The sequence below is a fragment of the Hippopotamus amphibius genome, chromosome 8, assembly GCF_030028045.1.
Source record: "Hippopotamus amphibius kiboko isolate mHipAmp2 chromosome 8, mHipAmp2.hap2, whole genome shotgun sequence".
NCBI classification, from domain to species: domain Eukaryota; kingdom Metazoa; phylum Chordata; class Mammalia; order Artiodactyla; family Hippopotamidae; genus Hippopotamus; species Hippopotamus amphibius.
In genome coordinates this window covers 107,177,209-107,193,786 of record NC_080193.1, presented here as the reverse complement: position 1 = coordinate 107,193,786, position 16,578 = coordinate 107,177,209, and the positions used below count along the sequence as shown (strand labels likewise).

General features: G+C 39.9%; 1 protein-coding gene across 5 annotated transcripts in view; it reads right to left on the bottom strand.

Moving 5' to 3' along the window:
- Positions 1-16,578, bottom strand: part of ANKRD44 (ankyrin repeat domain 44) — a 306,147-nt gene that overhangs the window by 73,217 nt on the left and 216,352 nt on the right. For 3 of the 5 annotated variants that reach the window (XM_057744583.1, XM_057744580.1, XM_057744582.1), the window contains exons 15-16: positions 15,891-15,971; positions 12,611-12,722 (exon numbers count right to left, since the gene is read on the bottom strand). In XM_057744583.1, coding sequence (XP_057600566.1) covers positions 12,611-12,722; positions 15,891-15,971 — 193 coding nt within the window. Of the gene's footprint in view, positions 1-12,610; positions 12,723-15,890; positions 15,975-16,578 lie in introns of all 5 variants that reach the window. The other 2 variants (XM_057744579.1, XM_057744581.1) reach the window with 1 other exon arrangement.

The following is a 16,578-nucleotide window of genomic DNA, read 5'->3' as shown; positions in this document are numbered from 1 at the left end:
TAGCCCAATATGCTTGCAATAAATGTTCATTATTATGACTTTATTAAAAATAGGCACGGTTGTTCAACTTGTCCCCCATGAGAAAAGGCTTTACAAAGAGAATTAGGGTTTTGTTTTGTGTGAGGGATTGATTCTCTTAAGGACCAAGGGTCTGTTAACCTTATATTGTTGGTCAAAGTTCCATAAAATTTGGTGCCATAAAGTTCAGAACCCACTCAGGTTCCAGAAGGACCTGTGGATGGGGATGTCTATAAGGCCATCTGACAGATGAGCCTGGACCTTGGAGAGGACTGAGGTTAGAGACACAGATTTGGACGTTTCTTCTAGGGGAACCTGTGTGCAACTGCGTGGGCTGCGCTGGGAGGTGGAGCCCTGTTCACTGAGTTCTGAACATGGTGTTCTAAGAGCTGGTGCGGTTCAAATGTTGAACAATTTAGCATTCAGGGTGGTCACGGGTAAAGCTGATTCTTAGCTCACACACAGATCACTGAATGAGGGTCTTATTCAAAGACAACGTTTAACCCAAGGCTGGCTTCATCACCTTGGTTGTCCTAATATTTCTTGCCTGCTTCTTTCCATTGCTACTTATGTTTGGGGAATGTAAATTGATTTTAATATCAGAAATATAAAATAATCAAATGTTAATTTTCTGCAGAAACAAAAGTTATGTATTTTAAGCTGCTTAGTTACATCTTTATGTTAACCTGCTTTAGTAAACAAGCATTTACAAAATGTCCAGTGAATGCTGAACACTGATTTAGATATCAGGGACGCAAAGACATATTGTTAATGGCTTACTATGTGCTAAGCACTGTTCTAGGCATGTTATATGTATTGAATTACCCAATCCTCACAACAACCCTGCAGGGTAGGTATTATCATTATGCACATTTTATAGATGAGGAAGTAAAGGCACAGAAAGGTCAACCAAGGTCACAATGTTAGTAAAAGGCAGATCTGAATTTGGTCTGGTTCCAGGTGCTGTACACAGCACCAGTCTGCTAGACTACATAAAAATTGAGTGGGAATGTCTTTGTTCTCAAAGAACACACAGTTCAATGGCAGGGGTAAAACATTCTGACATAATTTTCCACCTGGATTTTCATAGCAGGTCTTCATTAAAGCAATTTAGCTGAGGACTAACCAACTTCATTTACCAAGATATTCATTTCCTTCTAAAGAGGTTGAGCTATCCTTAGATATGTATATTTTAAAATCAAACTTGGGACTTCCCCGGTGGCGCAGCGGTTAAGAATCGCCTGCCAATACAGAGGACATGGGTTCGATCTTGGTCCGGGAAGATTCCACATGCCGCGGAGCAACTAAGCCTGTGTGCCACATTACTGAGCCTGCGCTCTAGAGCCCACAAGCCACAACTATTGAGGCCATGTGCCACAACTACTGAAGCCCACATGCCTAGAGCCTGTGCTTCGCAACAAGAGAAGCCACCACAATGAGAAGTGCGTGCACTGCAACAAAGAGTACCCTGCCACACGCCGCAACTAGAGAAAGCCTGAGTTATAGCAACGAAGATCCAATGCAGCCAATAAATAAATTATAAAAAAATAAAACTTATTTTTGAGATAATTGTAGATTCAAATGCAACTGTAAGAAATAATACAGAGAGACCCTGTTTACCCTTTACCCAGTTTCTCCCAATGGTGACATATTACAAAACAATAGTACAGTATCAAAACCAGGATACTGATACAGATATAAGATGGAGATATCCTGATACAGTCAAGATACAGAACATTTCTATCACCACATGGATCTTTCATGTCACCCTTTTATAGCCACACTTACTTTCCTCCCACCCCCACCCTCTCCTTATTCCTTAAGTGGCAAGCACTAATCTGTTTTCCACTTCTCTAATTCTGTCATTTCAGTAACATTATATAAATGGAATCATACAGTATGTAACCTTTTAGATTGGCTTTTTTTCACTCAGTATAATTGGAGATCATCCAGATTTGTTGCTTGTAACATTAATTTGTTACTTTTTATTGCTGAAGACTATTCCATGATATGGATGTACTACAGTTTTACCATTTCCCCTTTGGAGGACATCTGAGTCATTTCCAGTTTTTGGCTATTACAAATAAAGCTGCTATAAACATTTGTGTACAGGTTTCTGCATGAGTTTTCATTTCTCTGAAATAAATGCCCAGGAATGCAATTGTTGGGTCATATAGTACTATATTTGCATATTTAGCTTTTAAGAAACTGTCAAACTGTTTTGCAGAGTGGCTGTACCATTTTATTTTGCCAGTAGCAATACATGAGTGACCTATTTTCTCCATACCCTCATCAGAATTTAGTGTTGTCACTACTTTTTGTTTTAGCCATTCTAATAGATATGTAGTGATATCTCAATGCAGTTTTAATTCTTTACATTTTTCTGATGGCTAATGATGTTGACCATCTTTTCATGTGTTTATTTGCCATTTGTATATCTTCTTCAGTGAAATGTCTGTTAATGTCTTTTGCTCATTTTCTAATGGGATTATTTGTTTATCTGTTGAGTTTTGAGAATTCTTTATATATTCTAGATAATAGTCCCTTGACAGATGTGATTTCAAATATCTTCTCCCAGCCTGCAGCTTGTTTTTTCATTCTCTTAACAGGGTCGTTCACAGAGCAAAAGTTTTTAATTTTGATGCAGTCTACTTTATCAATTTTTTAAAAAATTGGTATCAAGAACTCCTTGCCTAGTCTTAGATCCTGAAGATTTTTTCCTACGTTTTATGTTTTAAGGCTATGATCCATTTTGAGTTCATTTTTTGTATAAGGTGTGAGACTTAGATTAACGCTCACTGTTGTTTGCCTATGCTGTCCAATTGCTCCAGCACCATTTGTTACAAGCTCCACATTTCCTCTTTTGAATGCCTTTTGGACCTTTGTCAAAAATCAGCTGGGCATATTTGTGTGTGTCTATGTCTGGGTTGTCTATCCTGTTCCACTGATCTATGTATCTTTCCCTCTGCCAATACCTCACAGTCTTGATTACTGTAGCTATAAGTCTTGAAATTGGGTAGACTGATCCTCCCACTTTTTCTTTCTCAAAATTGTTTTAGCTATTCTAGTTCCTTTGCCATTCCATATAAAGTTTAGAAAAATATTACCTCTATTATAAAAAACCTTGCTGTTATTTTGATAGGAATTTCATTCAGCCTACAGATTAGTTGGGGGAGAACTGACATCTTTATTATGCTGAGTCTTCCAATCCATGAACATGGTCTCTCCATTTTTTTGTATCTTTTTTGATTTCTTTCATCAGCATTTTGTAGTTTTCAGCATACAAGTCCCATATTTCATTTCTGGGGGGGGGCAGTTGTAAATAATATTGAATTTTTAAATTTGATGTCCACATGTTCATTTCTAGTATACTGAAATGCAATTGATTTTGGTATATTTGTGTTGCATCTTGTGACCTTGCTGAAATCATTTATGATTTCTATAGATGATTAATTAATTATAATTAATTTTTTCTTGATTCCTTGGGATTTGCTATGTAGACAATCACGTTATCTGCAAAAAGGAAAAGTTTTTTTTTTTTTTTTTCCCCTTTCTGATCTTTATGCCTTTTCTTGCCCTACTGCTCTGGCTAGAACTTCCAGCAGTGTCAAAGAAAAGTAGTGAAAGAGACATCCTTGCCTTCTTCCTGATTTTAGGGGAAAGCATCTAGTCTTTTACCATTAAGTACAGTGTTAGCTGTTCTTCATCAAGTTGTCAAATGCTCTTTACCAAGCTGAAGAAGTTCCCCTCCTTTCCTTTTTTTCTGAGAGTTTTTTGAAAATTGTGAATGGGTGTTGAATTTTGTCAAACATTTTTTCTAAGTGTTTGATATAGTCATGTGATTTTTCTTCTTTATCCTGTTAATATGATGAATTACATTGATTGATTTTTTTCAAATATCAAAATAGGCTTTCCTGGTAATAAATCCCCCTTGGTTATGGTATATAATTCTTACTGAATTCTATTTATTAATATTTACGGATTTTTTTGCATTGGTCCACTCCACCTCAGTTGTTACATTTCTTTGCATAGAGTCATCCATAATATTCCTTTATTATCTTTTTGATGTCTGCAAGGCCTGTAGTAATATACCCTACTTCATTTGTTGATCTTTTCAAAAAACCAGGTATTTGTTTCATTGATTTTCTCCATTTTTTTCTGTTTTCAGTTGTATTTATTTATGCTCCCCTCTCTATTATTTCCTTTTTCTGCTTACTTTGAGTTCATTTTGCTCTGCCTTTTTCTAGATTCTTGAGGTAGAAACTTAGATTACTGACTTGAGACTTTCTTTTCTAATGTAAGCATTTAGTGCTACAATTTTTTTCAGCACTAATTTGTGTCCCCAAATTTTGATCTGTTGTATTTTCATTCAGTTCAGTGTAGTTTCCCTTGAGATGTTCTCTTTAATTCATGTATTGTTTAGAAATCTGTTGTTTAATTTCCAAGTATTAGAGATCTTCCTGGTATCTTTCTGTTACTGATTTCTAGTTTTACTTCATTGTGGTGGAAGAACACTCTATATGATTCCAATTCTTTCACTTTTGTTGAGGTTTATTTTATGGTTCAGGATATCATGGGCACTTGAAAAAAAATGCTTTCTGTTGTTGGGTGGAATGGCCTATAAATGTTGACTAGGTCATCTTGGCTGATGATATTATTGAGTTTTTCTATATTGCTTGATGATTTTCTATCTAGCTGTTCTCTCAATTATTAAGAGAGAAGTGCTAAAGTCTCCAACTATATGTGGATTTCTCCATCTTTTCAGTTCTATCAGTTTTTGCTTCATATATATTACAGTCTGTTGTTTAGAGCATATACATATAGGACACTCTCCTTGAGTGAGTTCCAATCTATTGGGCTGCTTTCTTGATATCCTTTTCCCTGGGCTCCAGCCCCAGCTGGACTGCCTTCCTACCTTTCTCAGCGCTGCCAAATGGGTCTGTAACTACGTAGGAGAAAAAGAAGAAAGGAATGAAGGGAGGGAGGGAAGGGAGGAAGAAAGGAAGGAGGAAAGAAAGGAAGAAAGGCCAGATAAACTTCTTTTTTTAAGCTAACGTTTAAGTTATATTTTCTCTAAGAAATCTTCCTTTCTGCTACATCAAATCCTTAAAGCTCCCATATCGGGAGCAATGATTCCCCTTCCTTGAATCCCTTAGTGCTGACTAGCCATTTATAAGAAATGTGTGTGTGTGTAATTTTAATTTTATAGATGTCTTCATACCAATTTGATGCATCAGTACAGCTTTTTAGATCTTGAAGAAAAAAAAATAAAGGAGAGGTTGCAATTAAATGTGGAGTTGGTTTTGGGAAGTAATCAAATCTAAAGAAAAGGCCAAGCTACTGAAAAATACATTTTCACTTTCTCTCTCACCTGTGGATTCTATGAAATACCTTCCTAACAGTGTAGTCCCCATAATACTTATAAACTAGCATTTAAGTTTTATCGCTAAGTCAAGCTTTATGATTCACAAGTATAATTCATTTGTTCAACAATTTGGTACTTGACAGGTGCTTGGGATGACTAGAACCTACGTCTTATAAAGTTGATATTTAAATTCACATATATTTGAAGGGTAGTAGTTTCTTTTTCTCTAGAGCTGAGTGTTACTCTTTCTTAAAACAATGACTCGAAGTATGTGACTCTGTATTGAACCAGTGAGTCATGGGGTATACTCAAACAATCACTTTATTCTCCCTTTTCTATACCTGATACAATCTTTATGAGGCTCCTTCTTTTCCTGCCACCTCAGATAAAATCTCCAACAAATAGCAAAAAGTTCTCCAGGCACTTTAGTCATGTCAGTAACTAAAATGTCTGTTCCTGTGTAGTAATAAACCCTGAACGCTGCTTAACGCCCGAAGCCTCTCTCTGCCTCCCCCAAGTGGGGAAAGAGACAAGGCTGGGTTCTCTCTTCTCTAGACTATGGCTTCTCCTCCTCCTTTCCCCTCCTTGCTGCCTCTGCCTCCCCCAGGACTGAAGAGGGAAAAGGAGGACACAGAGGGGACAGGGACAGTGGTCTTACTGACTGGCACCCTCCTGGCAGTGATCCTCTGACTGGGTCAGATGTTTAAAACTGTCTCGTGGATGCTTATTTTGATTCTCCAACAACTTCGCATCTTCCCTGGGTGAGTGCCCCTCTCTACTGGTAGCTCACATTCCCCCCTCCCCCCAGGCACCCCGCATCTCCCCACATTTCCAGGCAGCCCTCTTGAGTAGCATCCAGGAGAACGCCAGCCCAGCTCTGGCCCATGGCTCACATTTGGACATTGGGAAACATAAACTCTTGACCTATCACTGGTGGGGGTAGAGTATTTCTCAACCACAGCCCTCTTTTTATTTAACGTCCCAGCATTCAAGCTCAAATCAGAGCCATGCAGTCTTTCGATTCGTCGTATGCCAGTCTACTCAGCTCCCTAAAGTGTGTGGGATTCATATCAAATATCCAAGCAATCTCCTTAAAGCTTCTCTCACCGGGCTTGGGATCAGGAGAAAGAACGCTTTCTCCGTGCTGTAGGGGCAGGGGAGTGGGGGTGGGGTTTGCAGCAGAACTATCTCCAAAGAAATCTGTTCTCTGATCTCCAACCTCTTAAATGGGCAAGGGGGCCATGGGTTGAAAACTAGTATCTGACTTTGAAATGTGGGGGCAATGGCTCCACTGTCCTGGCCTTCGACTGAAGGTGAAACTGAAAGTGTTTATTTTAATACATCCTATTAAATGGTTCTTTCATCAATTGCCAAATTCCTTCATGGTAAAGCCAAAAACATTTCTTTTTTGCTCTATTACAAAGAAATAAGTGCAACATTTTGTCACAAAATATTCTCTGTTCCAATGTTCTAAACAAGACTCACATCCAAATTCTGATTCAAAATTTGTGGGCTTATATTTTTTTATTTTTTATTTTATTTTATTTTATTTTTTTTGGGGGTACACCAGGTTCAATCAACTGTTTTTATACACATATCCCCATATTCCCTCCCTTCCTTGACGCCCCCCCCCTCGAGTCCCCCCCACCCTCCCTGCCCCAGTCCTCTAAGGCATCTTCCATCCTCGAGTTGGACTCCCTTTGTTATACAACAACTTCCCACTGACTATTTTACAGTTGGTAGTATATATATGTCTGTGCTACTCTCTCGCTTCTTCTCAGTTTCCCCTTCACCCCTGTGGGCTTATATTTTTATTCACAGCAGTGAGGAGGCTGCCAACAGCATCAAAATATCTGTGCCGACCCCTCTGCTCCCTCCCTTAATAAAAGTTCCCCATAAGATTTTATGTTTCTCTTCAACTGAATTAACTAGGAGAAAAAACAAGACTAGCATTATTGAAGTTTCCACTGCCCACTGGAAGTCTGCCTGCTGGGAGGTCGTGCACATCCCCAGGTCCATCTCTTAGCACCTCTGGGGACAGAAAAAAGCCATCGGAGACTTGTTTGGGGCCAGGGTTCAAGTTCACTGGGTTTTCAACTTGTCCTCAGTTGACTGCTAAGTAGCTCTCCTTTTTTTTTTAACCCCTCTTCTATATCCTGCTTTCTTACTCTTTAGAAGCTTAATTAGACACTGCCAATGTAAGTACATCTTATACAGAGCCAGGTGGTAATAGTGTCCTAAAGCCCTGTGATAAATATAAGACACATTTAAAAGCAGCATAATTTCAGTGTTCAGTTGCCCAAGATACAGCTGTCTTCAGAGAATCTCAGAAACTCCTAGGATATGCATGCAGGGGCATTTGTCACCCCTCCAGACTCTTGCAGTTGAAGTTCAAATTAGCTCATAACAGTGAAAGGGGGGAGAAGTCCCAGGGAAGCAGCAAAATTCCAAGTGATTTGACATGGTAGGATCTTGGACTGAATTTAATCAGAGGCCTAGACTTTTCAAACAATCTGTCTAAATTTCTGTAGATAATTTATGTAATTATATTGGCACATAGATTTTTCCATTTCAATAACAAAGCCACAAAGATCTTTCTCTCATAGACAAATCTTTAATGTCGTAAAAAAAAAACAGTATGCCAATATAAACCCACAAATTCCAAATAGGGGCAAGACTCTGATTTTTCTCTCCGGAGTTGGTAAGAATCTGTTCCAGATAAAAGAAAAGGGAGGCACAGAGCTCTCCTTTGCCAACTCCCTTCCTCCACTCAAACATAAGTTTTATTCAGACACAAGATACTTTATTAGCCAAGTCTCCTCCGTTCCGCTTTGATATTTTGATCCCAATTGAATATGACTAATCACAGCTCTCAGCATACATTTGTGGGCAGATTTCTGCTTATACACACAGTACATACATCTTTGATCAAGACCAGCTGAAAACACTGGCCTAAGTAGGCAAACTTGGCAGAATTCTGAACCTTGGCTAGTCTATCAAGGCTAAGGGGATCACCCTGCTTTCTAGAAGTTTTTTGCTCATGGAATGAATTCAATAGTACTTTATATAAGGGAAATAGAATGAACACAGCTAAAATAATTTCTGTTCCTTTTTGATTATAGCAAAATGGACTGAACACAAAGTATGGTTTACAGATTCTAAGCTTATGATCAGAGACAGGAGCCATAAACCATGAACGCCAAGTAAACACATAGTGAGTTAAGTGTCAGAGCCAAATAAAATACGCATCAAAATCAACGATATGTATTTAATGATATGCATAATCACAGTAATTGCTCTCTGGGAAGAAAGGCAAAAAGACAAATTTTACCAACCTCACAAAACAGCTAGCTCTGATGGCCACCCATCCTTTTCAATTCTATTCCAACTCCCAAAGGACAAAGGCCCTGGTCTGCTAGGGAAGGCCCAGGGGCCACAAATACTCATTTACTCTCTCCATTCCTTCCATAGGCCAGAAACACAGGCTAGGAAATGTGACATAAAGAAAGATCTCCCCGCATAATGCTTGCTCAGAGGCTCAAGTATGCCATTCAGAGCTACCAGAAACATGTCTTTCATTGTCATAATTCTAGCACTTCAGACAGAGTCAGGACCAACTTGTAAAAAAGATAACCCCCTAGGAGGACTGGGGTGTTAGTGTCATGAGATAAGGGAGAATATTGGCATGGTGGTGGTGAGTGTCAGAAATGTACCTCCTGGTACCTATCGGTTAAGTGGTTTGCTTTCCTAACATTTAGTACGCAAAGAAATGCGAGTTTTAAGGAATATGAGGGCATTGCGGTCCTAGTGAGAGAGAAAGTTAAAGCTGGAAAAGATGCCCTTCGAAAAGCCCACTAATTGTTCAAACACAGGCCCTATTTTCATCACAAGGAAAAAAGCATTTTCTTTCTCTCTTTTTCTTCCTTCCTTCCTTCCTTTCTTTTCTTTTCTTTCTTTCCTCCCTCTCTCCCTTCCTTTTTTTTCTTACTGACATGAAATGATGGATGTTAACTAAATTTATTATGGTATTCATTTCACAACATATGCAAGTCAAGTTACTATGCCGTATACCTTAAAATTATACAGCGCCGTATGTCAAATATGTATGTAATTGCCAAGAATCATCATCACTTTGTAAATCATGTAGTGTTGATCTAATCAAAGGGGATAACATCATTATCACACAGAACTTGTGAAACTCTCTGTAGACAGAAAAACTTTTTGTTGGATAACAGAAATAATGGCCCTGAAATGGTTTTCCTGAAAAACGAAAATAATGTGCAACATGTTATTTACATAGAAAAAAGTGTTATGGGAAAATCATTCTCAGAGTTACTATACTACGGGAGTAAAAGTAACTCAAAGTACTTGAAAACAGTACAAATTATCAAGACTATAATAACAAACTTTAAAATAAAAGTTCACATGTCCAATGATGACACATGGTTTTCATAGAGAAAACCAATTAAAGACAGCTGTGTCTTAAGTACACTTTGGAATGTAGGCTCATAGGGGTAGTTACAGTAGTAAACCTGCACTCTGCCACTAATACACACACACACACACATATTGTGAGGAGCCTTTCTTTTGTGGGAATCTAAACACAAATCCTATTTGCTGATAGGTCTAGATCAACTTCCATGGCTGGTGTTAGAAGGAAGAAGTGATATTGCCTTGTATCTTAACCAGATTTTGCCCTGTGTTGAAAAGTCTGGGGTGGTGGTAGAGCTTTGACCAGCAATGGAAGGCAGCATGATGTGGTAAACATTTTTTTTTTTTTTTTAAATCGGGGATCCTGACTCATGGTCCACTTCCTCCATTGACTAGAGCTATGACTTTGGACACCCAGCAAATGCCCCTGTGGTTTGGTTTGCTCACCTGTAAGATAAGAGATTCTGCCTTGGCCACTCGTGATTCTACTTTAAATTCAATTTTATAGAAGGCTATGAAATCACTGGCTTTCTACATCTTCCTATGGAACTGGGTGGTTTTAAAATATGTTCACAAATTCTTTGATACTCCTCCCTTTGGAAGGTGGAATCTACTTCACCTTTCTGGATTTTGTGACTGTGGCAATGAACAGATGCAGCAGAAATGTGAACTTCAAGGCTAAATCTTTAAAAGTAATATGGTCTCTTTCTTTCATGTGCTCGCACTCTCACTCACATTCTCTTCTGGGGCAGATGCCTTTGGCAACCTGAGCCACCAAGTAAGATACCCAGCTGTTCTGAAAACACCATGCCAGAGAAAACTGCATAGAGAAACCATACAGAGACAGAGAGAAAGGCCCAAGGAATGTCAGCGATTCGAATCTTCCTACCCACGTTACTGACAAATGAGAGAAGAAGCCTTTGAGATTATGCCAGCCCCAGACACTGTCTGTAATCTCACAGGATATTAACTAGAACTGTTCAGCTAAGTCATACCTGAGTTGCTGACCAGAAAAAGGGATTATAAATGATGAGAGCTGTTTTAAGCTGCTCACTTTTAGGATGATCTGTTATGCAGTCACAGTAACTGGAAGAAGAACCATGATGGAATTAAAACTGGAGAGAGAAAAGAAATGCCACCCCCAAGGTCAAACAAGGAAATCTTTTGCATCCACAAGAACCTCAGGAAAAGACTTGGAAGTCTTCAAGAATGATGAGGGTAGGTACAATTCACCAATAAATGCCACAAAAATCAATACCAAAATAACCACCTTTTATTTCCAAACTGGGTGACCTTTATGAACACTTTCCCACATTCATAGTTAAAAGAAATATAGTAAGAATGACCCTAAGTGGAACCATTTAAAACCAGCAGCAAGGCCAAAGGTAAAGGACCTCGCTTGGGGCATCATTGAGTCATTTCTACATAGGTGCTCACACCACTGCTCGCAGGCTTTTGGCCTCATGCCTTTCTCAATAAACCGTGCAGTCAATGAGGTGCAAGTGTTTCCTCAAACACACTTTCAAATAACTCTGAAAGGTAGGACTTTTCCTTTAAAAGGGCAAGGGAAAGAGTTGGAGTCCAGCAAGGAAGGCAGCCCCTATCACTGGACCAGAGATAGTGAGTTTGGGATACCCCGTGCATCCTGGCAAAGCTGAAGCAAGGGTGATGCTCAGCAGATGGCACACGATGGCCTGCATGCAGGGTTCAGCCACAAACCCATATTTTTTCTCTCTAGACCACCCAGTGTTTTCAAAACAGAAAATTCCACATAAAAAGTCTAGATTTGTAGCTTCTCTTGAAACACTGGAGTTCTAGCAAACCTGGGTATGCACTATCACCTGGTCTCCATCAGCTGCAGCTGACTAGCTGTTTCTCCTCTCAGACCAGTGGTCCCCAACATTTTTGGCATCAGGGACCAGTTTCATGGAAGGCAATTTTTTCCACGGAGGGGTGGACGGGGTCATGGTTCAGATGGCAATGTGAGCGATGGGGAGTGACGGGCAGCAGCAGATGAAGCTTCGCTCACTCACCTCCTGCTGTGCAGCCCCGTTACTAACAGGTCGCAGACTGACAGCCGTCCACAGCCCGGGGGCTGGAGACCCCGGCCTTAGACAGAACGTGTGCTCTTTATTTGCCACCATCCCCACCACTCCCTGTTGTGCTACACCCATGCTCACTTCACCTGTTTGTTTTATATTCCTGTGCCTGTAGACATCTGAGTTTGCAGTAACCTATACCGACAGAGGAGTTTCAGACTCCAAATCAAGTGTTTCTTCATTACTAATAGGTTTGAAATCTGGGGGCGTTTAGAAATGCCAGTAAATTCTACTGTTATACCCTTGCCAATTTCTTTCCCTAAACTACAAATGTGGGACTATGACAAACCCATACGTCTAACGGTTATGTACGTCATCGCATGACACTGCTATTGAATATCGGGGTGCTAAGTGTGGCTCTGGAAATATATACTAAGTTTATTGGATACATCCAAATTATCTTCAAAACACAAACTGTGTCCGTACCAAGGTCTAACATTCCTAGTCCGCGTTAATGTGGAAAAGAATCAACTGTTGTCAGCTCTGAGATTAGAATGGGCAGTGATGGAACAAAATGATCTACATATTGTAAAGGAAAGCAATTTAATCACTTACCGCAGAATATCCTCCAGGCAGTTTCTAGTGGGGACTGAATTAGGCAGTGAGGGCATTTGTTGGGAGATTAAGACCAGCATTTTCAGGTTTGGGTGTATGTGCGTATGTGTTAGAGAAAACAAATCAAGACAAAACAGCTCACCAATTCCAGACATTGTTTGTGGCCATAGGCAGCAGCATAATGTATGCTATTGTAGCCTTCCTTGTCCCGGATGGATGGATTTGCATCATGTTGAAGCAGAAACTCGAGACATCTGTAAGTACAAAGATGAGATGTTATTTCAGAAAAACATCTCTGGACCAAAAGCGATAATTAATGTAAATGTTTTCTTATTACGAGCGTTCCACAAAGCACTTCGTGAGTTGAAGTGTTTCTTTAAAAATCCTACAGCAATGAGGGTTTATGTACTGGATGTTTCATGTGTGTTTTCTGTAGCTATCTTTATTTCAGCTTAATTTTTTTTTTCCTGGCCAAGCCATACGGGATGCAGGATCTTAGTTCCCAGACCAGGGATTGAACCTGCACCTCCTGCAGTGGAAGTGCAGAGTCAACCACTGGACCACCAGGGAAGTTCCCTATTTCAGCTTAAAACAGCCATTCTAGTATTCAGGGAAGGCTTTAGGAACTAGAGAAAAATTAAGGGTTTTTTTTCCTTCTCATCTTAAAGGCGTAGAACCTCCCTATCATCGAGATGACTAAATAATAACTTTTAGAGCTCTGTGTTCAAAAGACCAGTTCTCAGAATAATAAAGAAGCGGTCAAGGCATTGCAACAGGATAAACCTCAAGGGGGCGGGGGGGGGGTGGTTTATTTTTAACCTTGCTATTGGAGACTCTGAGATCAAAAGGTTGGAAAATGAAAGTTAAAAAGAGTAAGAAAACGACAACAGAAAAGAACCTAAGAACAGCCTAAACAATAAAAAGATTAGGGAGATTGGGATTGCCATATATACATTACTAATAAGAAAAAAAAAAGATTAAAGGAATGGTTCAACATTTTAAAAATATAAAAGATTAATTCAGTAACCACCTCTGAAGAGGCTGACATTGCACCATTAGGAATATAGACTAGAATAAAATAATAATAAAGTTTAAAAGCCTTTGCTGACACAGTTGTAATTTTTCTGGAAAAAACAAAACAAAAAAAACACAATCGTTGCAATAGGTCAGAGGAAGGGGTGTGGTGCCACCTTTGCTGAAGCATCCCAGAGTCCCAGACACAGGTACTCAGGGATGTAAAGCATCCTGTTCAGGGCCTGTTGCAAATGGGACAATCCTGCTGGTCAAAGAGGGAAGAACTACACAGGGAGCGCCGCTCCACAATTTCAGTTCTATTTCTGTGACAGTGGGACAAACATGTCCTCTCCAAGGCCAGGCCAATTCAATTCCATATTCAAAGCAAAACTGTAAGATTCTAAATATAAGCTTGTACATCAAATAAGACCTCCCAATGGAAAATTTATATAGTTTACTCAAAAATCTTAAAAATGACACTTATCTTTTGGTACAAGGCAAAAGGAGTAAATAAATCACACACAGAGACAGATATTAAAACAGACATTTTAATTTCTAGAAAACCTGATGAAAGAGAAATTTTTTAAACAAAATACCTACCTGTCACATGATTCATCCATAAATGTTCTGTAATAAATCAAACTATTACTGGAGTCCTGATATATCATGCTGCCTTTGGTGATTTGTACCTTAAAAGGAAATCTTTTTTTTTTTAATTTTCGTAATTAAATGCCCATGGACTGAATCCCAGGTGTGACTCATTTTAAACTGAATTTGGCTCGAAATAAAATCACTCAATAGGAATAGCATTCTAGTGGACACGCAATCCTCAGCTTCTGAAAGGAATATATTCTAAAAATCAGTTGATAAATTTAATATGTAATATGGAAAACACTGGGAATTGCTCCCAAGGGACTATTTAATACAGAATATAGCTGAACTATAACTGTCAATAGTACTATTAGAAATAACAATAATACTATAGGATGTGAATATTCTCCACATTGTTCCTAAGGGAAAATGAAATCCAGTTTTAACTGGGAATGCTTGTCTTTTTCACCACACAGGGCACCTGACTAGTAATTTTGGCACCTAAGCCGCAAAATCAAGAGATGCATATTAGGTCAGGGGTGTATTTGGACAAAGGGAGTAACCTTTCATTGCATGAAAGAGCTCTCCAGCAGGCTGGTCCTCGCCTTTCACTGACTCTCCTGCTTCTTCCCTCTCCATCAGCTGTAACAGGACTGCTCTGGCCCAGGGCAAGCTTGCATTTCACTGGACAAGGGAGTATTTGCTGAGGTGGCTTAAAATTCTACGGTCTTTGAATACCATTATTTTAATTTTGGAACATTAGGGCAAAACTGTGGTTATTCTGCTTCACTCATAGCTGTCTTTCCTGTGCCCACCCTGGTAACAGTCAAAGTCATGTCCCCACAGCCTGCACTGGGGTCTCACTCTCTAACCACACACTTCCACAATGGTCTGGACATAGCAGAAGAGCCCAGCAGGCAGTGGGAAGACCCAAGAGTGGACACAAGAATTCAAGTCACAGAGAAACGGGTTCCCCTGACAGCAGGAGAAGAGAAGAAGCAAGTTCAGGACTGTGTGTGTGCAGACTCTTAGAGCACTACATCCACTGGGTCTCACGGGGGCAGGACACAAAATGTGGGCACTGGTCATTCAAGTGTTCATTCATTCAGCAAAGAGTTACTGGTCACCAGCTACATGCTGGGCACTGCACTGGGCAGAGCACAACCTTCCAGTGCAGGAAGGACTCTCAGAGGATGAAGCATTAGGGCTTCCCACGTATCAACAGCCCTGGGTGCTGGCGATCACTCCATCACAGTAATAGCCAAGTCTCTATCAGATACCAGAGAGGGGCAGGTAGGATGAGGGGGGACAGAGCAGCTGTCTTCAGGGAGCCGGGGCTGTTTGTAAGTTGACAGGTGTGTGTTGGGGAGGGAGAGGAGAGTACAACTGGTGAATTTCACACCAAAACCTCAAAACATTTATTTACAGGCTCTGCTAAATAGTTATCCCCAGGTCACAAAAGGAGAACCTGAGGCCCTCAGAGGAGGCTTCATCTGTCCCCTGAGGCACATGATACATGGCAGAGTCAGAAACGATATTTAAGACACCTGGTCCTAAAAAGTGCTGACCAATGACAGTGATGGTCACGGCAAATGTTTCAATTTTAGAAAGAGTTCCCTGTGTGAAAATAGCATAATTGAAAGAAAATAGTGTATTTTAAAAGAACAGTTTCTTCTTCACCAAAGGCAAGCCCACATCACTTCCTCAAGACCCCAAGTAAGACCCTAAAATTGCAAGGCTGGCCCCATATGGCAAGCTAGAGAAGCACACAAAGCATCAGGAACTAGACCTCCTGCTTAAGCTGAGAAGAAACTTACAATGCAGCTTCCTTTTCTTTCATCTCTCTGGCTCTTTCAAGTTCTTCTGAATTTTCATGGGCGTTTCCTAAGATAGTCTTACTTCTCAGAATAAGGGAAAGAAAAAAATTACAATTAGTGGCAAAGTAGCTAATGATTTTGGAATTTATATCCCAACAATGCTTTCCCCAAACCGAAGTAAGCACTACCAATTTCTCATGGAGGATATACACGGTTCTCTCCAAGGCCATCAGTAAAGCTATTCTCTCCCAAAGAATCCAATTGAGAACATGACTTTCCTAAAACTTCCACTGAGGCACCAGTGATTGAGACAGCAATCGTGCTGCCCACCCTTCCATAAACATTCTGAACTCCCCATGGAAAGAGGAAGCGATTGAGCTTGAACTTTCCTGACTCCTACCACACTCCTTGCTGGGTTCCTAAGCACCCCTTATCTGCCAGAGCAATTCTCTGCCATCTAGGATTGCTATTTCAGCTCTTAACAGATGAAGTATACTTGTCCCCCATTCTATTCCAAGTGAATAGCATAGAGCTTGGCACATAGTAGATGTTCAAAAAATGCTGAGTTAATAATATGTGGCTGTGGGATCCTGAGGCTACATCAGACTTGACAGTATTATATGAAGGAAAAAAAGCAGTATTTTCCAAACGGTGGAAATATGGATCAAAATCCATTACTGAATTGTGA